This window comes from Nilaparvata lugens, chromosome 2, assembly GCF_014356525.2.
Source record: "Nilaparvata lugens isolate BPH chromosome 2, ASM1435652v1, whole genome shotgun sequence".
NCBI lineage: Eukaryota > Metazoa > Arthropoda > Insecta > Hemiptera > Delphacidae > Nilaparvata > Nilaparvata lugens.
In genome coordinates, this window is record NC_052505.1 from 75,451,282 (window position 1) to 75,476,581 (window position 25,300).

The following is a 25,300-nucleotide window of genomic DNA, read 5'->3' on the forward strand; positions in this document are numbered from 1 at the left end:
CCCTTCCATCATGTAATTCACAGTAGTTATCTTGCAAATAAGCAACTTGAAACAACCTTTGAATACTAATACATCGATGGAGACTTTGCGTTTTGTTTTCTTCAATAGCATGATTTTATTCATGGGTTCATTTATTTCAACCAAGCAGTTTTGCCTACAAAAGTTCGTCATGGTCACTTGAGAATGCATAGCATACATCTTTTCAATTCTCAGTTGAAAGTTGAACTCATCAACTTGACTCAAAGCAACATTCATTTTGTTGACATTATTCCTAACCTCCACCGAAACCTGTCTCATGTAATCATTCATTTTGTTTACAATCTTCCTAACTTTTGATGTAGTAATCTGATCCATAGAAACATTTGATTTGTTTACTGTTTTCCTAACCTTCAATGTAGCAATAGTACTTTCTTGATAGTTGACTTTCAATAAAGACAACTCCCTACCTACTTCTTTACTCAATTCTACACTTTCACTATGGTTGACTTTTTCAACAACAGTAACTAGGCCTACATTGTCAGAAACTTGAATGAGTTGATCTTGTAACTTAACACTACTATCATTCTGCTTCAATTTGTTTTCATTTTCCTGATTATCACTCAATGTTTCAGCAAATTCTTGCTTCATATCATCAAACCTAGCATTAAACTTAGCATTTTGCTCATCAAACCTAGCATTTTGCTCTTGTTTAAAATTATCAAACAGTTGTGTTAAGGCAGCTATTAACTCATCATCATTTTTAATATTTTTCATATTGTATGCCATTTTGCTAGTCTGCACAGATAATATATTCATTAGGACTTGATCTCTCTTGAACTGACCTCCCACTCAGCAGTAAACCATTCACAACCTATCAAGACATCTAACCTAATAATAATTTTTATAACCAGGGATTTCATAGTGTACCATTTGGGACATATTTATTTTGAAATTCTGTCCCACCACAGGGGTAACATTTGGTGTTTGAGTCCCACACCAGGGCGTACCATTTGCCGTGCTACCAATTTTTCCTTAAACGGTTGGATTAGCATTTAACACCTATCACCTAAGGAAAGTTGTCGGCTCCAATAAAATAGATTCTTGATAAACTGTGAATGGATCTATTGCCTATGAATGAGAAATCCAGTTTTCAGAGCAAATTAACTTATAATCTTCAGATGAAAATTTTTGCAAAAACACAGAAATATAGGTACAAAGAACAATAACTTACAAGTCTAAGCGTCTAAAATTACTACCTACGAACTAAGTACTTAACCAGTTTACAGTTGAAACACAGTGGCTATTGGCTTTACTATACAAACAGCAAACTTTGCACAAAAATTTATATAAACTTCAATCTAAAACATTAATAAATTCATTTAAACAGACAATAACTCAGAGCACAAAATTATACAAGCAACAGCCAGCCATGTTTTTCAGAAGAAGGTCCAACAGGAAAAAGACACAAGTTGCCAGTCACGAAAGACAACGCCCTGTTCAATATCGATCTTTACAGACACGTCAACACAAAATTATAACTTATAAATTTAGAATTCACATTCTACATCTGTTCTCAATAAAACTTTAATTTGAAAATGTTATTTTAAATTTTTATACATATATTCTATTCAAATAAACGATTTATTTAGTAATTTGTTAACCCTACCTCGGTGACATTATGGAACAATGCAACAAACATTTACAATAATAAATTCTCCGTCAAAAAATTTGTCCGTCTATTGATAACTCTGACATTTACTATAAAGTTCCATAGATCTCGAATTGAAGATTCGATTCCAATGTGAGAAGAAAAATGTAATATTACAATATTTAAATAGAAACAGGAAAAAAGTAAATTTGTTCAATAAAAGCTCAGTAAGAGTTGGAAGCTGAACATTGATTATATGGCACTAGTCATACATAGAACAATCTTTTGTCATCTCCAAATTTTCCAGGATCCAAACTACTCATTTGCTCTCTGAAATAGAGATCAGTTTCATGTATATAAATTCCGGATAATTTGGAAAGTGCATAGCTGATTACTGTTCTCACAACGCCTTTGGAAAACTGTGTCAAGCCCCAATAAAAATTAACTATAACAGGCTATATTATTCTTGTTTATCTTCATTAATACTACTTTCATTTGTTGCAAATGTCTGCTTCAAAATATGGCAAATATCTGCGCTTCTCAATACACTGAATATAATATGTACCGGAGTGACTAGGTATAACAAAGTAGTTGAAATTGCTGAATTAATTTCACTTATAAATAAATCTGAAACATCTGAAATATGATGTCCTTTACATTCCTTTCTATAATAAATTTTTAATCAATAATAGACACCTATTGAACTTGATATAGCCGAGTTTTAATTGAAATTTATAAATGGAGCTTCAGATATTGATTCTAACTTTTTCATCTTCTAAATAACGCATTGGAATCCTGAATAAATTATAGAAAGGTTTAGCTTAAATGAATTCATATCATATATAATGTCGAAAAGGCATTATTTGAATTACATTATTCGCACATCTTGTTTTCAAGAATGATATAAATTATAATATACGGTACCGGCGGGGTACGGTACTATAAATGCTATAGTACCCTATAGAACGAATTTCTTTTTTCTAAAGCATCCATATAGAGATTTGGATTGTATAGTGATAATTTTGAAGTTAATTAAGTTAATTGTATGTATCATTCATTCATTTGTTTCCAGTTTTATAGATTTTGATTTTGAACACATATAATATTATATAGGCTATCAATGTGACATAACAATATTCTTTTTTCCAGTTCCGGGTCCTCCCGACATGGTGAAAGGTCTTGTTATGACGTCTGACAGTATAATGGTTGTGTGGACACCTCCTTCCAAACCGAATGGAGTCATTTTAAAATACAACGTCTACATAAGCGGCCAAGATAAAGTAGGAATCAACTATTCAATTATAAAGTGTTCTCATTTTTATAATGTTTATAATTCCATAAATCAAATAAATGTACAATACATTATATCCACGAAAACAATCAATTGCGTTCCAAGTGATTGATAATTATCGAGATCAATTACTTTAAATTGCAAAAAAGTATTTTTTCTCTATATAACTCTTTGGTTATTATTCATTCAATCTCATGTAAACTTATGTATAACATTATATTATATTATTGGAAAAACGAAAAAAACTGAACAACGTAATTTTATAAATGCAATAGCTGGGAACTGATTTCTTGAAATTTCAAAAAATAAATTTGTCTGAATTTGTAGAATTTGCTGGAGAATCGGTTCGATGATCAATCAGTTCTATCATAGAAACTGGAAATCAAATAATGGAGAATTTATGCAAGACCTACTACACAATATTAATGCTGTAGCTGATTGATAGTGAGACTCCTTATCATTGTTTACAAATTTGACATTCAAATTTTGTTTAATGTTATGAATAGAGTCTGTTCAACGTTCTCTGAATGAAGTTTTTATTCATTTTTTTATAAAATTAACAATAGGCCTGATCATTCTTTATCTAATATCATTCAATGTTGTACCTATTATTCATTCAGTACCTTCATCTATGTACTGTAACATAATTCCTTATCTTTTATCAAATCTTACGTTGATGGGAAGAATACAATTATATATCCTTTTCAGAGAATCAGCAATTATTTGTTGAAACACCGCCGATTTGTGACGTTATATCACAATATTATACTATCGTTATTCTAATTGCATTAAATCTTTATTCTCAATTATTAATTTTTCATACTTTGTAACATTCGTTGAATACGGTGATTGCATTACCGTCATTTAATGTAAATTAGTGTAGATATAAGTCAGTGAATATTGTAACAAACATGAATAAAGAAATCTAATCTAATCAATGTAATCATACTCATTGTCTGTTTCGGACAGGAAATAAGTAAAGAAGTGATAGTTGGAAGTCGTATTCTCACTTATGAATGGCGAAGGCTAAAGGAGTTCCAGCGATACAATTTTTGGGTAACAGCTTCTACCTCAGTCGGAGAGGGAGAGCCTTCCAATAAATTTCTGCTTTTTCCGATGTCAAGAGGTATGATTTATCATCTTCATACAGTATTTCCAAAAACACTAGAGTCTAATTTTTGTATATTAGTTGATAAAACTAGTACTCACATGTGAAGCGCTTTCGGATATTTAAAATCCATTTTCAACACTCTATGTAAATATAACAACACTCAATGTAATATATTACATTATTAGTATCAATATTACAGTAGTCAATAGTTTTAAAATATCAACCTACTTTTCAAAAAAATCAATTTATTGACTTCACCCCTCTCTTATTCATATTGCAGAACAATGAAAGATTTCAGTCATAAGTCATGAAAATTATAGTTTCCTTATGATTTTACGCATTATCCAATTGTATGAGTATTTTCAAGTAGGAAAAAAACTATTCATGTTGACTATCTTTTATTTTGTTGAAATTTGCAAAAATTTGAAATCGTTATATCATGAGAGATTTCCATGGAAACCCACTTCTCAAGATTGTGTTACAACGAAAAGATCTGAAACGTCGTTCAAGGTCATCTAGGAAATTTACATTCCCAAGAAAATACTTCTTGGTCCATTTTGAATTGGCCAGGCAAGTTATAGGCTACTATTATTTTTCACATTTTTATACTATATGTGACACTGTACACTTTTCCATGCAAAGTTTATTTTATAAGTTACTCATATTTTTAGTCTCATATGTATAGGCTAGTAACAATGATAATCTTTCTGATTCAACATTCCTTGACTTTTTGAGCAGTTAATATCTTATAACAGTTATACACAATTGTGTAACATTTGTTTAATGTCAGACTTGCTTAACACAATTAATAATTGGTATTACACAATAAATAATTGGTTTATTTGATCTCCAGTATTAGAAATTTCACTTTGCGACGCACAAAACGTAGTAGAAAAGTTGTTGCTGTTGGCATTACTCCATGACGTATTCCATTAGGCCCATGGCCTACTGACATTGACTGTTTGTAAATCGATTCACTCTCTATACAACAAATTAGTATCTGGAGTCTTCATCAGTAGCCTACAAAAGTAGTAAGTGGGTGAATAAATGTAGTATTATGGACTAAAATAACAGATTAGATCTGTGGTAGTATGTAGTAACCTACATCTACCAATAACATACAAACATGGAATGTGTAAGCGAATAGGGAAGAAAAAGATGTAACTAAGAGTTTCGGTGGAAAGAAGATGAAAATCATAACTAACACTTTAATTAAATTGATAACATTGGTAAAATATGGTTAAATAATATGGTAATATGGTTAGCCTAAATATAACTAAAACTAGATGAACTATCTTTTAAAAATTCTTAAATACCGTAGTACCTGAATAAATATGAACGCTAATTGCTTGGCTCCAAAGATTTAAATTTTTGTGGTAATAAAATGAAATGGATCTCAACAAAAATAACACCTACCTTTACGAGATGCCCTTCCGTTTGGAATTCACTGATAGACGCGACTTTACAAATTAAAATAAACGATTAAATTATCCGAACTCATGAGTTGGTTCAAACGCTGTCTTCTCTAATAATACAATTCTTTTTTAAACTGCCCGAGCTGCGACAGAAAAAAGTGTATTATAAAAAAGCCTATCCTCTTCACTGGATCAGACGGACTTCATTAGGAGTTCTATTAAATGAGCTTCCCCGAAAAAATATAATAATTTTGGGGTATAAATAAGCTATCAGTCAATGCCAAACATGAAAGTCATCTCGAATATACAATAACATTTTTCTATCTTTTCATGTTTATCTTTGTTTGTATATTGACGCTGTTCCTAATGTGCCTGTACATGTTTACAAATAACGATTTTTTCAATTCAATTCAATCTATCGCACGAGGGCACATCTGTTATTGAATAGAGAAAGATGGTACAGTCAGCAATATTGAAAACAAACAAATAAACAATCTTTCTGTCAATGACAAATGACTGTTCATTGAATTATAATAATTTGTAACTCTAAAATACTGATCAATATGAAATAAATATATTGTTATTAATAAACACAATATACAAAAAATTGTAATACCCTTTATAATTAAAAATAAAAAACTTAAAAACATTTCAACGACTAATTTCGACCATAGCTGGGTCATTTTCAAGTTGAAATTGAAATTGATTTCAACTTGACCTAAGTTATGGTCGAAACTAGAGTCGTTTTAATATTTAAAAGTTTTTAATAATAAAGGGTACTACAAGTTTTTATATTGTTTTCATAAATTTTTACAAAATTAGCCCATATAAATGAAGTGCTTATATATAGATATCCCATAATTTATTATAACCAGGTGACAAATGTTTTTTTTTTCGATAAATGAAGGTGTGATTTTGCAGAGTTCTCGACGACGGCTCTCTACTGCTGAATGCACTGACACCCGACATGGCTGGCAACTACACGTGTCTGACAGAGAACGTGTTCGGGCGTGATCAGGTGGTCTACCAGGTGGTGGTCATCACCGAGCCTGAGCCTCCTGTGCTCGTCGTACTCACATCCACCTCCAACACCATCTCGCTGCAATGGAGGACATCCTTCGATGGAGGTGCTCATATCACAGGTCACTATTCAGCTAACAGTAAATAATATAGTTTCCAATTAAAATGAATTGATATTGTCAATATATTGGTGAAATGTCATCGATAATATTGTCAATATTATTGTTTTCATCCAATGTGGATAAGGGTACAAACACACAGAGCGGAGCGGGGCGTGGTGCTCTAGAGCGGAGCGTGGCGTGGCGTGGTCAGAGCGTTCATGATACACACAGGAAGCGTCTGAGAGCCAAGAGTCAAGGGCCAAGAAAATTGCGTTTTCTAAGTTTGCACGGACATTACTTTGTGAGTATAATTTACTTAAGGTATTGGATATTAGCTAAGACTCAGTGTGTTCAGCACGGGGAAAAATATGAACCAAATTTTCCCCACAATTACTAGATGATGGTGGATTTTCAAAATTGCATAGAAATATGAATGAAATGGCTTGGAATAGTCTTACTTTTGAATTCAAAGTACAATAGATGAGTTTTCTCTTTTGAATAATCAAATAATACACATTACAGGGGAATTTGGGAAAACATTGAATATACTAGTGTATCAGATGTTGGGAAAATGTAGTAGAACAAGTGCATTATTATGTACAAGAGTAGACCACTATAGTATGTACAATAGTAGGGCACTCGCACTTTGACGCTTTGAGGCTCCAAAAAACAAACCAGCTTGTTCCAAAGTAGGATACCACGCTCCGCTCTGCGAGTAGACGCTTCCAGTGTGTTTATAGCTCATTACTTAACATGATATTGTTCACGACGCTCCTCAACGCCACGCCACGCTCCGCTTTCAGTGTGGTTGTACCCTAACATACCACTTCACCTTCGTAACAACACAGAAAAAATATTATTTCTATATTATTGCACTCTGTAGACTAGCAAGGATGATAAATGGCCAATGGAAAGAATTAGACGTTAATGTCAAATAATCAAATTAATTTTATGTTCAATATTTTTCTGATCCCGGAGTAAATGATAAATTTCTCCAGAGTTTCTTGGAATATTCCATCTGTGCAAAATAGAATCAATTCTATATTTCTATCAGTGCTGATCAATTTACAATGTGTGAGTTCATGAAACTGTTCGACAATTCAATTATATAGTCGATTCATCAGAATTTGAGCCAATTAGCTTAATGTTTGCGCTTGTTTACCTATAAAAGTGACTACTCATATCCGCTTTTAATCGTACGACATGTGTAATATTATTTACAGTTCAAAATACTTTCGCATTAACACTGAATCTGGTAGTGATTTTTATTCAGAAGTCCACTATGAAAAATTTGTTTTGATTGTTAATGTGAATCGGTTAAGCTGCTTTAAGATAATTTCTCTGACGCACATTTTTTTACATTGTCTCTCAGCTCCCAAACAGACTGATATAGTATATCGTTATTGTTACTCTCTGTTAGAAGGGTTTGAGGACACTATGATCTTTGAGAAACGCTACGATCGGACTCTCCTTTTATTATCAATATCTATTCACTCACATATTGATTTGGTACTTTATTATAGTCCATACGGAATTATAGTTCCGACTAGGAGGTATATGCAGAGCAGAGAAAATTAGGGATACAGCGGCGGCAATGTTGCCGTGCTGAAGCGGCCAGCGTTCTGTAGTCTCTAAGTGAGTGTTCAACTGCTTATGATACGCTTACCTCTCTGAAATCACTGAGTCGAATGAGTGTAATCGACAAATTGGCAACTGCGCTTCTTTCTATGTCTTTGTATCACTTTAATTAGCTGATCTCTATTTCTCTGCCCCCCCCCACATATTACTCCAAGTCGGAACTAATTGTGTATGGACTTTAGTCTCCTCTAATGTATATTCTCCATTTCCACAGGATATAAACTCAGCTATCAATATGCAGGATCAAGATGGCAGCATATCAGTTTGGAAGCGGATAGAAAGAACTATGTATTGGGTAACCTTCTGTGTGGCACAAAGTACGAACTCTATTTAAAGGCATCCAATTCGGTTGGCGAGAGTTCACCGAGTACAATTATACATGCGGCAACTAAAGGACAAGGTAACTGTTTCATATACGAATTCAATTTTTGTCACAAAGAATTCCAGATGGTGATGTAGTGTTTTTACTCAAGATCTTTGTTGCAAATTAATGATGAATTAAATGGCAAAACATACCTTCATACCTTCTTCTTCTCGTATCACTATAATGACTGCTGAGAATACGTTCTAGTTTTAGATTATCCAGTTTGATCAAGACCACTGTATCCTCAACAAATATTCCCCCTGCAATCTCTTGTACCAGAATGAAATAATATCAACGAGCTCAACATAGGCCTATACTTACTATTGCTATCAATGCTCATGATTTATCTTTTTGTATTTTCTGGTTAGATGTGCACTTATTGCATTTGAATATTCTCTTGAATTCAAATTCATATGTTTTGTAATTGTATCCACAAACAATGATTAGATATAGGAGAGACCAATAATAATTTTGTTATAGTGGATGAGAATCGAGCTACACACAAAACTCGCAGAAAATGTATTTTCTGTCAAGCCTCAAGCTCTTTTGGAATTTAAGAGAATATTTAAATGCAATAAGTGTACATTTAACTAGACAATACGAAAATAATAAATCATGAACATTGATGGCTATAGTAAGTATAGGCCTATGTTGAGCTTGTTGATATTATTTCATTCTGGTACAAACGATTGCAAACGATTGTTAAATGTGCACTTATTGCATTTAAATATTCTCTTTGATTCAAATTCATACGTTATGTAATTGTATCCACAAATAAATTAAAAATAAAAGTTTAAACGAGCTTGAGGCTTGACATTATTCTCTGTCAAGACTCAAGCTCTCTTTGTCTTTTATTCATTTGTCAAGCCTCAAGCTCTTTTCGACTTTTATTTTTCATTTATTTGTGGATACAATTACAAAATATATGAATTTGAATTCAAGAGAATATTTAAATGCAATAAGTGCACATTTAACAATCGTTTGCAATCGTTTGTACCAGAATGAAATAATATCAACAAGCTCAACATAGGCCTATACTTACTATAGCCATCAATGCTCATGATTTATCTTTTTGTATTTTCTGGTTAGATGTGCACTTATTGCATTTGAATATTCTCTTGAATTCAAATTCATATGTTTTGTAATTGTATCCACAAACAATGATTAGATATAGGAGAGACCAATAATAATTTTGTTATAGTGGATGAGAATCGAGCTACACACAAAACTCGCAGAAAATGTATTTTCTGTCAAGCCTCAAGCTCTTTTGGAATTTAAGAGAATATTTAAATGCAATAAGTGTACATTTAACTAGACAATACGAAAATAATAAATCATGAACATTGATGGCTATAGTAAGTATAGGCCTATGTTGAGCTTGTTGATATTATTTCATTCTGGTACAAACGATTGCAAACGATTGTTAAATGTGCACTTATTGCATTTAAATATTCTCTTTGATTCAAATTCATACGTTATGTAATTGTATCCACAAATAAATAAAAAATAAAATCCAAAAGAGCTTGAGGCTTGACATTATTCTCTGTCAAGACTCAAGCTCTCTTTGTCTTTTATTTATTTGTCAAGCCTCAAGCTCTTTTGGACTTTTATTTTTCATTTATTTGTGGATACAATTACATAACGTATGAATTTGAATCAAAGAGAATATTTAAATGCAATAAGTGCACATTTAACAATCGTTTGCAATCGTTTGTACCAGAATGAAATAATATCAACAAGCTCAACATAGGCCTATACTTACTATAGCCATCAATGTCCATGATTTATTATTTTCGTATTGTCTGGTTAAATGTACACTTATTGCATTTAAATATTCTCTTAAATTCCAAAAGAGCTTGAGGCTTGACAGAAAATACATTTTCTGCGAGTTTTGTGTGTAGCTCGATTCTCATCCACTATAACAAAATTATTATTGGTCTCTTCTATATCTAATCATTGTACCATCAATCGAGATAAACTTATGACTGAAACGTCGTTTTTCACTATTGCAGCACCAGGACGATCAGAGCAGGACGAGTTTGTAACAGTGAACTCAACGTCGGCCATGTTGTATTTGGAGAATTGGCCGAACGGAGGGTGTCCAGTCACCTTCAAGGTCACTTATCGAGCGCATGGCGAGAACAACTGGAAGATATTCGGGTCTTCAATCTCTCCTCAAGATGCAGTGGTTATGTCCAACTTGAAACCAGCCACCTACTATTACCTGAGAATTGAAATCAGCTCAGACTCGGGACGAGTTCAGCATGAGTACATCTTTGCTACGCGGTCTCTCACAGGAGGTGAGTTCTGTATAAAAGCCCCTCTTCAGAGGATTCAGCCTGATTCAATTGATTCTATTGTGCTTGTGTTATATGGAGACATGGAACAGACATTAAACAGACAATATTGATCAAGTCCAATGATGCTACGAATTGAGAAAACCCACATCGATTTCAGAATGATTACCGTAGTGTTAAGATTGAACTGTCTAGATTTGTTTTCAAATTCTAATTCACCTATAGGGTGAAGCCTGAATTCAGTCTTAGTATTTTTTTGGTGTTGAATAATTGATTGAACATCATATCTCCTTGTTTTACTTATTTTATTTATTTCTTTGAGATACATATGAGAGCTCACGGATAATATCCCATAATTGCTCTCCTAATACATAATACTATATAGTAAAACAATTGAAAATGCAATACTTTATACAAATATTGAAATAAATGAAAAGTCTCTCTGAAAAATATACACATTACAGAAAATTTAAACAAAATTAATTTTTAGATAGCAGAAAAAGTAAACACAGCAAATAATAAAATGAAAATTTGAAAATGAAATGAAATGAAACTAGGTAATTTATGACTATACTTGCTCCAATGATATCAAAGTGGTAAATCTATTCAAGGTACAAGTATTCGAAGATATTCAGCCCTAGGATGAGTATGTATGTGCATTACATCATTATTCGATCCTTTATTATTGACATATGATTGGTGTATTTTCCAGAAATGATATCGTTGGAGCTCGGTCCAGAGAAATCATTTTCCGTCCTACAATGGAATATTTTGTTTCCAGCAGCATCAATTATCATCTGTATTTTCGCAATACTCTCCTGTGTTTACATGCTGACAAAGAAGAGGTAATTTGATTCAACGCTAAGGTATTCCACTAAAAATAGCATAAGATTTCAGGTGATGTTCAACTTTTGCATTGACCTAATTGCTCGTTCTCATTGTAGGTAGGTAGCCTATGAGAAAAACTGGTTGCAAAAGTATACAATGATCTTTCTATCAAGAATTTCTAGTATTGAAATCACCTCCCCCACGAGTAATCCTCGCAAAAAAGATCGTTTTATGTGTTTTTGGGTTGCTGAATCAAGCTAGTTGAGGCTTGAGTCCCCAGTCCCCAGTTGAGGCTTGTTTTACTGAAGTTTATAAAGCTTAAACTTTCGCTCATGCTTTCAGATAGCTATAATGGTACTAAAATATGACAGTCACCCTTTTACTATATTTCTCCATAGACTAGTGTCTTATAAGATATTCATCCTTCCATTATCATGAGTAATGAGAAAATGTAGTAATAAAGCTAATAATAGCTCCCCAGTTGAGGCTTGTTTTACTGAACTTTATAAAGCTTAAGCATCCGCTCATGCTTTCAGACAGCTATAATGGTACTAAAATGTGACAGTCACCCTTTTACTATATTTCTCCATAAAGTGTCTTATCAGATATTTATCCTTCCATTATTATGATTAATGAGAAAATAAATAGCTGTTAATGTTGCAGAAGTCCTCAAGAATTCCAATCCAATGAGACTTCAGGCATCAAAAGTCTGATGGAACTCGAGAATCAGCGCAATGATCACCAGTGTCATGCATACTCGCCCTCACCAAGCAGAAAGGTCGAGACAAAAACAAATGAGAATGGCAAGTAATAAAATCAAAAATTGAAATTATCATGACATTAATATTATTGTCAACTAAAGGATGAGTCATGATGAACGTCATAAACTTTAGTCATTCACTTTTATTCTTCATAAACGTTTACCGTGATTTATTAAAAAATATCACCTTAAATCAATGATAAAAATGATTGAGAGAGAATAAATCGATTCAATAGAATTGAAGATCGATAATTACTTCTATTTATAATACTTCTAACTATTATTTATTTGAATTATTTTATTAATTTTTTTAACATAGGTAAGTGGACCAGACAGAGCTTAATATATTGATAAAGCAAATACAAAGAGCACATATACTCAATAAAAATAAAACTATTGTATAGGTACTAATGTATCTATTTATTCTATATCTAATATTCAACTCTAGGTACTTCAAATAAATTGTCTATCTCTGTGATTACATGAGATCCCATAACAGCATAGAGATCCCGGGTTCAAACCCTCTCATTACCAAAAGTTTTTCAACCAGATCACTCCCGTGTTATCGGATGGGTACGTTAAACTGTCGGTCCCGGCTGAAGTATGACAGTCGTAAGGCCCATTGACGGCGTAAATTATATATTCAGGCGGTGGGACCTTCCCGCAAGGGACTCCCCACCAACAAAAGCCATACGAATTTAATTTTTTTCTGTGATTGTGGTTTACATGTGAAATCACGTAATAGTTCACATTGTATAGGCCTACTATACTATTCACATTTTCGACTCCTCCATGTATATTTCTTAGAATAAACGTTTTCTATCATGTTCTGGTGAAAAATGAGCTCCTCAGTAAATTTCATTATAGCATTAATTTGAAATATATAATTATATTTCATTAAATTTATCACGTTTCTAATTTGTACTTTCTATTGTTCTATTTTCCAATAGGCTCCGATTATGAGATTTGTCCTTATGCAACACTGAACTTGCAAACGATGGCCCACTCGATGCAATTCGAAACATTCAGCCAGAGAGACTGCTATTCGGGCCAACCGCCCTCTAGCGGCGCTGGTGGTCATTACTCGTCACGGGCCCGGCTCAAGGACAAAATGAATATGTCTGCCAGTCCTTCAGATGGACTCGACTTGGGTGAGAAAACATATACAACACGAAACATTCATGATAGAGCATCATTTATACTTCCATTAGAACATAAAATGAGTTGATATTTAGAATCTAGGTCTGGTTTCGCAAACACTCATCAAATTTAATGAACCATTAAAATATATTAATTTCATGGGTTTGATGGACAGATTTTATAAGTATCCTTAAAATTGGTTCTAAGCATGAGACAAGATAAAATATCAAGTTATTCAACAGAGTATATCATACATGTAATACAATACAATAAACAGTTGAACATCGTCATAGAGATTAATTGATATAGCTACTGAAAGAAACCATACAACATGAAATTCCATGGAATATTGAACATTCATTACTGTAAAAACGGTATAATGATTCACACTTTCCTTGAACGTTAATTTTTCAAAATCTAAATCCACTATAAATGTAGCCAAATCTAGTTCGACGAGGTTTAAAAAAATCAAGCCATGGATTACTCAAGGTTTAGTATTTTCTATTAGAAGAAAGCAAGCTCTATTTAACAAATGTAAAAAGGAACCATTCAATTTAAATCTGAGAAATTATTTTAGAAGTTATCGAAATAGATTGACAGTCCTTATTAGAGAAGCTAAACGATTGTATTATAGCAGATTTTCAATATGTATCAGAGACTGAGGTTGTGGAGGAGATCGAGAGTCTTAGAGGTGCATCTGGGCCTGGTCATGATGGCATTACTGTATCTGTTTTAAAATCTGTTAAAAGTATTGTTGCCTCTCCACTCAAACACATTATTAATGTAAGTTTTGAACAAGGTATTTTTCCAGATTCTTTTAAAACAACTGTAGTAAAACCAATATTCAAATCGCAAGACAAAAGGAAAATTACCAACTATAGACCTATAAGTTTACTTTCGAATTTGGCTAAAATAATTGAAAAATGTGTAAAGAGACAGCTACATAAATTTTTGGAAGTGAATAATATTCTGTCAAAAAATCAATTTGGTTTTAGAGAGGGGATGGGAACACAGGAAGCAATTGCTGCTTTTGTTCAAGAAACAATCTCAAACTTGGATGTAGGTAGGAGACAAATAGCTATTTTTCTTGATCTTGCAAAAGCCTTTGATACAGTTTGCCATGATCGTCTACTTGATTGTCTCCGTAGCCTTGGTCTTGAGGATGTGGCACTGGGATGGTTTTGCAGTTATTTAAAGAATAGGCAACAATGTGTTAGAGTCAATAACACTGCTAGTGAATATAAATCTGTTAAAATGAGAATCCCGCAGGGAACAGTGATTGGACCTTGCCTCTTCCTGATCTATATTAATGACTTTTGTAACCTTAATATTATCAATGGGAAAATATTGTCATTTGCAGACGATGCAGTTTTAATTTTTCATGAAGAAAACTGGGCTAGCACATATGACTCAGCTGCTAGGGGACTGGGAGAAGTAAAAAAATGGCTTGATAGAAGAAAACTGACTCTGAATTTGTCCAAAACAAAATACATCTCTTTTTCCTTGAATATACAGAATCAGCCAGTTAATATGTCACTTGTTTTGCATTCTCCAAATTGTCTTAGTCATGTAGATTTAGGGTGTTCAGTTAATTGTAATAAAATAGAGAAGGTTAGCAGTATCAGATATCTTGGAGTAATGGTTGATCAGCATTTAAAGTGGGATGTACATTTGTCGCAGCTTACTACACGATCTAGAAAACTTATTTATTTATTTGTGAAATTACGTTCTGTTTTGCCTATGAAAGTCATGAAGATAGTGTATTATGCACTGGCACAGTCATTGCTCCAATATGGTATTGTGGGTTGGGGTGGTGCATATACAAATGTTCTAAAACCAGTAAAAACAATACAAAATTTAATATTAAAAATTATTCTGAAAAAGAATAGAATGTATTCAACAAGATTGGCTTTTTTGGAATTTTCAGTTCTACCGATTAGACAGATATACCTGAAACACATCATATTATATTATATGAAGCTATCACTTTTTCATTTCATTAATAGAACGGATTGTGCTATTACAAGACGGGAGGAGTCAGGTCTGGTTACTGTTCCTAGATTATTGACTACTGCTGGTCAGCGTAGCTTCATATATTTATCTCCATTATTTTTTAATATTCTTCCAAGTAATTTGAGAGGTTTACTCGCCCAAAAAAACTTTGGACTACATTTGAAAAAGTATCTGGTTAGTTCTCATGGCTGGGATAGTGCCGAGAATTTCTGGATTACATTAGTATAGTAATTATTCCAATATAATAGATTTCATTTTGTACCACATCTTATATCATGTTATACACTGGGCTAGGCAATATCAGGTCATTATTATAATTTATTATAATTCACAAATTTTGTTGCATCTAACACATATTGTATGTAAATATATTGATCTATTATAGCAACACTGATTTATCTTGTTTATTGAAAGGATTTGATTTTAGTTGTTAATGTATATACTGTAATGTTAATTAATGATAAGTAAGTAGTCAAAGTACGGCTGCTCCTTCCCCAAGCTCGAGCTTGCTCTTTTGGGGAAGTAGTTCCTTATGTTTATTTGTATTTCCTATTGATTCATTTTGTTGTTATATTTCTAAATTGTACTTTCTATTGTTCTATTTTCCAATAGGCTCCGATTATGAGATTTGTCCTTATGCAACACTGAACTTGCAAACGATGGCCCACTCGATGCAATTCGAAACATTCAGCCAGAGAGACTGCTATTCGGGCCAACCGCCCTCTAGCGGCGGTGGTGGCCATTACTCGTCACGGGCCCGGCTCAAGGACAAAATGAATATGTCTGCTAGTCCTTCAGATGGACTCGACTTGGGTGAGAAAACATACAACACGAAACATTCATGATAGAGCATTATTTATACTTTTATTAGAATATAAAATGAGTTGATATTTAGAGTCTAGGTCTGGTTTCGCAAACACTCATCAAATTTAATGGACCATTAAAATATATTAATTTCATGGGTTTGATGGACAGATTTTATAAGTATCCTTAAAATTGGTTCTAAGCATGACACAAGATAAAATATCAAATTATTCAACAGAGTATATCATACATGTAATACAATACAATAAACAGTTGAACATCGTCATAGAGATTAATTGATATAGCTACTGAAAGAAACCATACAACATGAAATTCCATGGAATATTGAACTTTCATTACTGTAAAAACGGTATAATGATTCACACTTTCCTTGAACGTTAATTTTTCAAAATCCAAATAATAAAATTTGCATCGATATATAGGCCTATATCCCTGAATACCCTTCAGTTTATAGCACAAACCACATGCAAGTTGACTGAAAATTAGGGTGTCAGTGGCTGTCATTGGTTTCGCAGAAGTCTTCTAATACTGCATATTCCAGTATATTTAGGGGCAGTGAAATTGGAAAAATCAGGGAATTTTATCAGTAAGATTATTTGTAGATTTATTTGTTATTTAATGCGCTCTCATGTTAACTCGTACTCTCATCACATCTATATCATACAATTTATAATATGAGGCCTGTACTCTTAATGTAACATGTCTTTGCCAATGAATAAATTTATTAACACACTTTTTTCTATGTATTTCACAGGACATGCATTCGTGTAACATAGAAAAAAGTGTGTTAATACATCGCAGCTCGGAATGGATCAAGAAACCATCACCTTAAATTTACTAGTTCTATAAATAAACTTGAGATGTCATTGATTTGTTTTTCATTTTACAGAGATATCATGTATATCTAGTCAACAAACGTTACCAATAAAGAAAAAAAGAGTATTAAAAGATGAAGCCAGGACGAGATTCAATTGTCATTATGAGAGCAGTAGTTGCGACAAGCCTATGCCACACTATACGCCTTCGCATTTGTCCAGAAACGCAGGTAACATAGCCTATACCATTTATATGTTTTTCCTGAATACGCTACTGTATAGAACAAGAATTATTCAAATGAATATTAACAATCAGCTTGTCAGTCATCCTAGATCTCAACTGTACCAAAATCTTGCGTTATTTAAATCTCTGCTATATAGGCTACTGGGCAACGTACGTAGATACCGTATTCTATAGTGAGGTCCATGTCATAATGGCAGTGGAGAAAGATAGAAGAAAAACGTTGCCGATCCTCTGTCTTGTCAATGCCTTCTATAAACAGTAGCTGATAAATGTTTAATCGATGTAATATTAGCTGTTCATTCTCGTTTAAAATGATAAATCATATTTCATTGAGCAAGAAATTATATTTTTCAATAATTTTATAATCAATTTTCATAATTGAGATGAAATATTTCGTTGAATAATTATTAATTTTACACTGTTAATAATTTTATAATCAATTTTCATAATTAAGATGGAATATTTCGTTGAATAATTATTAATTCTACACTGTTAAAAGACGTTCTGGCAACAGAGCAAAGCGAGAAAGAGATAGCGCTATCCGCTTTGTCGAATGATAGACAAGGATAGCAATACCATTGCTAATCAAACACTGCCATTATAACGTGGACCTCACTATAGGTACTGTACGTAGTCTACAGTATACTTGTTTAGCCGCCTGTGATTTTTTATGATACTAGTAGTCCACTTGGAAAATATTCTACAATATTTCAAAATAGTATTCAACATTAAATCAAATCTGCAGGATAGTATTGTAAAGTTTAGTATTCTATAAAAAACCAGTGATTCTCCTTTATTCAATTGTAGATTCATCAGTTTTCGACTTGGACTCGAGCACAGAATCAGCTGAAGCATCACCAGAAGTGAAGAGATCGAAGCGTGGCGCCTCATCAAGGTAGTACAAGTAGGTGCGACTAGATTTATCGCATGACTGATGCTTCTCATGCTCAGTATGGTCTATTCGGTTGTAGCATGCCATGCTTCCATTATTACTTTCCTTGCCCTATTACAATAGGTAAGGAAAGTATTGCTTTCCAAAAAAATTTAAGGTACCCTAATTTCATGTTTTTTATACGTTTCAAGGTCCCCTGAGTCCAAAAAAAAATGATTTTTGGCTGTTGGTCTGTATGTGTGTGTGTGTGTGTGTGTGTGTGTGTGTGTGTGTGTGTGTGTGTGTGTGGTGTGTGTGTGTGTGTGTTGTGTGTGTGTGTGTGTGTGTGTGTGTGTGTGTGTGTGTGTGTGTGTGTGTGTGTGTGTGTGTGTGTGTGTGTGTGTGTATGTGTGTGTGTGTGTATGTGTGTATGTCTGTGAACACGATTACTCCATTCCTAATTAACCGATTGACTTGAAATTTTAAACTCAAGGTCCTTATACCATGAGGATCCGACAATAAGAAATTCAATAAAATTCAATTCAAGATGGCGGAAAAAATGGCGGATAATTACTAAAAAACCATGTTTTTCACGTTTTTCTCGAAAACGGCTCTAACGATTTTCTTCAAATTTATACCATGGATAGCTATATATAAGCCCTATCAACTGGCATGAGTCTCATTTCTGGAAAAATTTCAGGAGCTCCGTAATACTCTTGAGAAAAATGGCGGATAATGACTAAAAATCCATGTTTTTCACGGTTTTCTCGAAAACGGCTCTAATGATTTCCTTCAAATTTATATCATGGATAGCTAGCTATTCATAAGCCCTATCAAATGACATGAGTCTCATTTCTGGGAAAATTTCAGGAGCTCCGTAATATTCTTGAGAAAAATGGCGGATAATTACTAAAAAACCATGCTTTTCACGATTTTTTCAAAAATAACTTGATCGATTTCTTTCAAATTCATACCCTGTATAGTTATTTATCAGTTCTATCAACTGGCATGAGTCTCCTTTCTGGGTATGGGGGGGTCCACCCCATCCTTGGGAAATGGACTTAGTAACCTCCTTCTCGTGCATGAGGTAGGTAGGTAGCGCAGTTCATAAAAAGAACACATAGTCGAGATATTTCATGTGTAGAACAGCTGTTTTGACGACTTTAAAAAAATGACGACTAAAAAAATCATTGAATTTCACAATTCACACAAAAAAAAGTACTCTGAAAACAATTATATATATATATACAGAAGTCTGATCGTAGTTTCAAATATGAGTAAGGAAAGTTGTGTGAGTGTACCACACCAGATTTTTTTATCAGGTATTCTATCAATGCACTTGGTAAAAAGTAAGTTTAGAAAGTTGAATAGATGATGTCCATGTATGATACTCGTATATACAGTTTTATTTTTTTTTTTGTTTAGGGCTACTTTCAATATAAATAAAAAATATAAATCTTAGTACCCTTTTAAAGTATTTTGTCAGAACATATTTTGGACATTAATTTAAAAGGGAACTGAGATGAATATGTTTCATTTATGATAAATACCGTACACATATTTCGCCAATATTCATTGTACACTGTAAGAAAAACTGCTCTATAATCTATTCCTCTAATCAACTATTTCTGTACAAAACCTGAAGTGTATTCCACTACGTTTTCTGTTTTGAAAATATATTATAACCATAGAGTAAAGGTATATAGGTACCGTTAATTTTTACCACAGATCTAACCGTCATTGTCGTCATTCATCTAAATAACTCATAGTAATTTATCATATGCTAACTCATCTCAATCCATGCTTGTTCTATTTGTATCTGTTATCACTTCTTGAAATGTATGAATTCAGGGCTACTTATTTTTATTTATAAAATAGAATTATATAGTACCCTTTTCTTGGAATTGATAAAATAATAGATTAAAGATACAAATTATATCAAAATTTAATTTGTATACTTAATCTGTTATTTTATGATTTTTTTAAAAAAGGGTACTATACTTCTATTCTATAAACTGATACTTATCAGTACTCATCAGTTGAGCTTTTTGCATGTTCTTATTCAGTCCCTTTTGTTTGTATTTTCAAATTCCTGATTCCCACTATAAATATCTTGTCTTGTTTCATATTGAAAACAATCTGAAAAAGAGTGCTGAGTATGGTATGATTCTCCATTGAATCTAATCATACCATTTTCATATGAATCTTCTGTTTTGACAATAAGTCTTACCTATTATAAGTGGGACTGACAACTCAATTTAAACTTAAGCCTCGTTGTCTTGTTGAACGTAAATTGATACTGCTACTGCGAATTAAGTGAAGGTTTAATGAATATAGCATGACTTCAAGTTTTTCCAACGATTACAATGAGAATTTACAATCACTGTCAATTTTTAATAACATAACTTTATTATTTTTATCAATGATCATCATCTAGTACTTGATTGTCTTGTCTATCCCTTCCAGAAATATGCCTACAGCAGTCTCAAAAATCAGCCTAAATATTATTATTTTATCTTAATCTTTTTTTCAAATACTCAGATTTCAGTTTTTGGTGGCATAAATAACTCTTATTTGGATGATCTATGTATTGGAATGGAGGAATGAATTTCTAGATTTGCACTTTGTTCTGATAGGTTATCGTACCTGTTCAGATAGATGAATAGGCCTAATGAATAAAGGTAAAATGGACGAACATTGACACCTCTTTCATTTTTTCCTTGTCTTTTTGGAACATGTGCAAATCTTAAGAACTCACTTAATAAGAGTGCAGTTCTAATATGTAATATTAGAGAACAATGAATGGTAGACTGAAAACTGAAAACTTTTGTTTTTATGGCACACAGACATGTTGTCTCAATGTTGGACAATAGGTGAGTCAGAAATAAGACTAGGCTTCGGCCTATATACTGCTTCAAACATGGATACTTTCTGTCACCGGCATCTTATCAAGATGATTTTTGATAATCATGAGAAACATTTTATGAAAAACATATTATTCAGAGAAAATCCAATTGTTTCTGTTGATAACTTTTGTAGTAGGCCTATTTGATCCATGAACGGTCATCATTTATTGTATTGATCTTGCATAAAATCAGTTATAATCATCCAAATAAAGAAAATATCACTTGATGTCCACTATTTACTTCGGAAATAACACATTTTCTAGGTAAAGTATATAGTACCGTACCTATTTAGAACTGAAATACAGAACCTAATCTCTCGAAAATAATGGAGAAAATCTATTCTAGATTGAGTTAATTGAGAGTATGAAAATTCACATATAGGTATCGTATTATTTTGGGAAGGGACATTAAAACGTTCCTTTGAATGTTGAGAGTAACAGCGTAACAGGCAATGGTCAATAGTGTGCATGAATTGAATTATTGTGATTTTGGAATGATCATGTTCTTGTCTTGTGTAGCCTACTTCTACTCGATTATTTCAATACACTTTCAATGTAACTTATACGACATTTCTTTCTGTAGAGAAATAATATTTTTTTCCTATGTTTTATCAGTTGATGAATACAAGTAGTCATGTATTTTTGATTCAACAAGGAAAAACTTCTTATAATATATTTTTTGTCATCTAAAATCCAAATACGTTCAACATTAAACCCTTCGCTATTGTATTGATCAATGTGAAATATTTTACTGAAACCTCATACAGCCTTATTGATCTGCTAATCAGATTAGCTTAGGAACTGAGAGAGCTGGAGACTTTTTGGTAAGATCTTTTACCCTGTTCAACTTGTTAGCAAAACATTTCTCAACCCATTTTTTGGAACTTTCTCATTATTTTTTTTTAAATAAATCAACCTGAAGTTTAATAATAGGTTTGTCTTCAAAGAGCTTGTGAATACTTAATCCAGATTAGAGAAATTGATTTAATATTGTAAATTTATTTTTTCACAGAATACAGCCTCCAACAGAGTTTTCAGATAACAGAGAAGTATCAGATGTTGAATGTGACAGAGAAAGAGATAATTTACGTCTTCAGTTATTGGATCATTCCAAATTCGAGAAACAACTCTACAGTCGGGTCAAAATGTAATTTTTTCTACGTTACTTTGTTAACGATACTATCAGCTATACTTTTATTTTATCATATATTTATCCATGTTACTTTTTTCATTCCTTATTCTGACTTCACTAATAAATGAATATTGAATTTGAATGTTACTTTTTTTTAAATTAAAAAAATAGTCCTAATAGATGTCTCACACTAGAACTAGCGATAAGTTATCTTGTTTATTTTATAAATGCCATTAAGTTAATTCGCTACTTGACATTTTGAATATTAAATTTTATTCGAAAGTTTTCTTGAAACAATAAATGTTCCTGTATCAAGAGTCTATACTCGAACACTTTCAATTATTGTATTGTTGGTACTTTTTGGTATTTACTTAATGGTAAATAAAAGTAAAAAATATGTTATATGGTTGAATAACAATTATTGCCATCTAGGGTGTTCAACTCATTTTCCTCAAAAAATTTCCATTCATAAAAAATAATGACATTATCTTGTCATTTAACAACAGGCATAAATTATCCACATTTGAATGTTTCGAAATTCTATGAGATAAGATATCAACCCATTATTCAAAATTGAAAAAGAAAATGAAAAACTCTGATAGAATAGATAGATCTTTGCTAAGCAATAGGATCAGAACGTGATCAGTGATTTTTGAATGGTTTTGAAATTCATCCCATAAGTAAGGTCCTTTATAGGATCAAAGAAGCCTGTACCTTCGATAGAAATAAGTTGACAAGTTTTTTAATGATAGTCTACTTTCTTTTCATACCTTTCAAAATAAATATATAGAAAACAAGAAGTTTTCAAATATATAGGCTATTTATGTAATAATATGGAGTTTTAACTCCCTGTTCATTCATAATCCTGTTAACTAAAATATTCATAGAATATAAAATACCATAAAATATAGAATACCATAAACTCAAACAGCAGATTTTCCATGAATTTGATGACTTGGGCCATTTTCAAGAGGAGAGAAATTGAATTCTATGAAGTTTTCTTGATGGATAATAGAGTTTTTGAGATCATGCAGCATTTATTCTGTCGTTTAAACGACTGTTAATTGTTATCAAATTATACTCTTGACAGAATATATAAAACGTTTCTCAAACTGTGTTGTTTGTTATTTGAAATTCTGAAAGTGTACATTCCATGTGGGCTACTATTTCAATTCATCAATACTCCAGTTAAAATTTTATATTTTATTGTTTCAGGTACCGGCAAGACAAGAATCAAGAATCATATGGATGTGCAATTCATGTTTAATGAGCTAAGGATTATACAATGTACAATTACACAATATTAGTGGTTCTTAATGTTTGTTTATCCTTGATGTTTTACATTAATCCTCAATTTCGGATTTCTATGTAAATTCATGCTCTGGTATTCATCTCGTTTTTTTAGATTTCTTGTTTCTGGTTTATCGAATTAAACTGTACTAGTCAATTAATTATGTATATCATTTGAACTATGCTCAACTATTCATAGAGTGATACTTTTTATTCATTGTGTTGATTTCAATATTGATATCACAGACAAACGAAATTCAATGAATAATAATAAAGAAACGAGGATACGTAGGTTCAGCCTGATAGGCAGAATTGAACTGTGCCAACACAATAATAGTGATACAGTATACGGTACGGTACTGTATTATGTATTAAATTATTGATCTATTCCAATACCAATGACCTTTTCTGTAATCTTCAGAAAATACTTTCTTCAATGTGTGGTTTTTGCAGTGAGAGTGGGCGTAAGTTGTAGACAGTATAACTGAACAGAAGGAAAACTATATTCTTGATGAGGTGTTATTATTGCCTCTGTTCTACTGAGATCAATTCAACTGATTCATTGAAAACACAATGATATACATGATAAGTTTTCAAAAAAATTTGTGTCAGAGTATCATTGTATTTTGTGAAAACTACCATTAGAGCTCCTAAGAATAATTATTATTTCAATATTGTTGAAACAATTCTATAAAAATTCTTATATATTTATAGAAACTATGAAAATATAAGCTGTATATTGGAAGAATGGAAAAATAAAGAGTGATATTGGTCAATTATTATTATCATCATTCTTCATTATTTAATTTTGTGCAGGGATGACTTCCTTCTGTTATTCCCTTCCTTGATAATAGATTGATATGTTGAAAATGTATTCTAAGCTGAGAATATTAAAGTTGGCTAGTTATTAAGAGTTTCGTGATCAACTTATTATTCCGAAAACGTTTTATATTTTTCAATGTTGTAGTGTTGAATTCAATTCTCTTAATAAATGTATGAGAACATTTTCTGGACATAATTATTTGATTTGGGATTGGGACGTTGAGGGGGACATCTTTTAATGAACTGGAAAAACACTATTCTGATGTTTCTCACTCAAGAGTTTTCCAATTTCACATCGACTTTGGACCCCTGGAGCACACTGCAGTTATTCAATTAATTTCAATTAATTTTTCAACAAAGAAGTGTTATTATTTTGTTTATTATTACCAGTGTTTGCCATAAGTCTTGTCAGACCTGGCAATGTATTAAATAAATATCAAATATAAAATTCTGAGCAAGAGCTGAGTCCTGTCATCTATGTGAACCTTTAATAATTATGACGTAGACCTCTATTGTGAAAATGTAAAAACCCTGTAGTGTAACTAATGAAATCACATTTCCTTCGAATATAAGCGGGCAATAGCAATAGGTACAATTATTCTGTATAGGACGGAGAGAATATTATTGAATCAATTATATTTAATCATAAATCTTTGATTTGTGCACTAAATTCTGCATGATTCATTTACTGAACTCTATAATACCGTGATAGATTTCAATTTCCCGTTCATGACAATTTAGAATTTTACAAAATAATGAAGGTGAACGCACACGGCAGCAGAAAGTCGAAG

At 32.3% G+C, this 25,300-nt stretch overlaps 1 protein-coding gene across 1 annotated transcript in view; it reads left to right on the plus strand.

Moving 5' to 3' along the window:
- Nucleotides 1-24,464, plus strand: part of LOC111054122 (Down syndrome cell adhesion molecule-like protein Dscam2) — a 204,423-nt gene extending 179,959 nt beyond the window's left edge. Inside the window, exons 20-31 of the mRNA XM_039420188.1 lie at nucleotides 2,777-2,907; nucleotides 3,888-4,129; nucleotides 6,360-6,586; nucleotides 8,418-8,603; nucleotides 10,580-10,867; nucleotides 11,577-11,709; nucleotides 12,356-12,495; nucleotides 13,403-13,603; nucleotides 17,320-17,475; nucleotides 18,297-18,384; nucleotides 22,278-22,412; nucleotides 23,613-24,464. Of these exons, the coding sequence (XP_039276122.1) occupies nucleotides 2,777-2,907; nucleotides 3,888-4,129; nucleotides 6,360-6,586; nucleotides 8,418-8,603; nucleotides 10,580-10,867; nucleotides 11,577-11,709; nucleotides 12,356-12,495; nucleotides 13,403-13,603; nucleotides 17,320-17,475; nucleotides 18,297-18,384; nucleotides 22,278-22,412; nucleotides 23,613-23,664 (1,979 nt within the window). The 3' untranslated portion in view covers nucleotides 23,665-24,464. The remainder of the gene's footprint in view (nucleotides 1-2,776; nucleotides 2,908-3,887; nucleotides 4,130-6,359; nucleotides 6,587-8,417; nucleotides 8,604-10,579; nucleotides 10,868-11,576; nucleotides 11,710-12,355; nucleotides 12,496-13,402; nucleotides 13,604-17,319; nucleotides 17,476-18,296; nucleotides 18,385-22,277; nucleotides 22,413-23,612) is intronic.
- The last annotated feature ends 836 nt before the right edge of the window (nucleotides 24,465-25,300 follow it).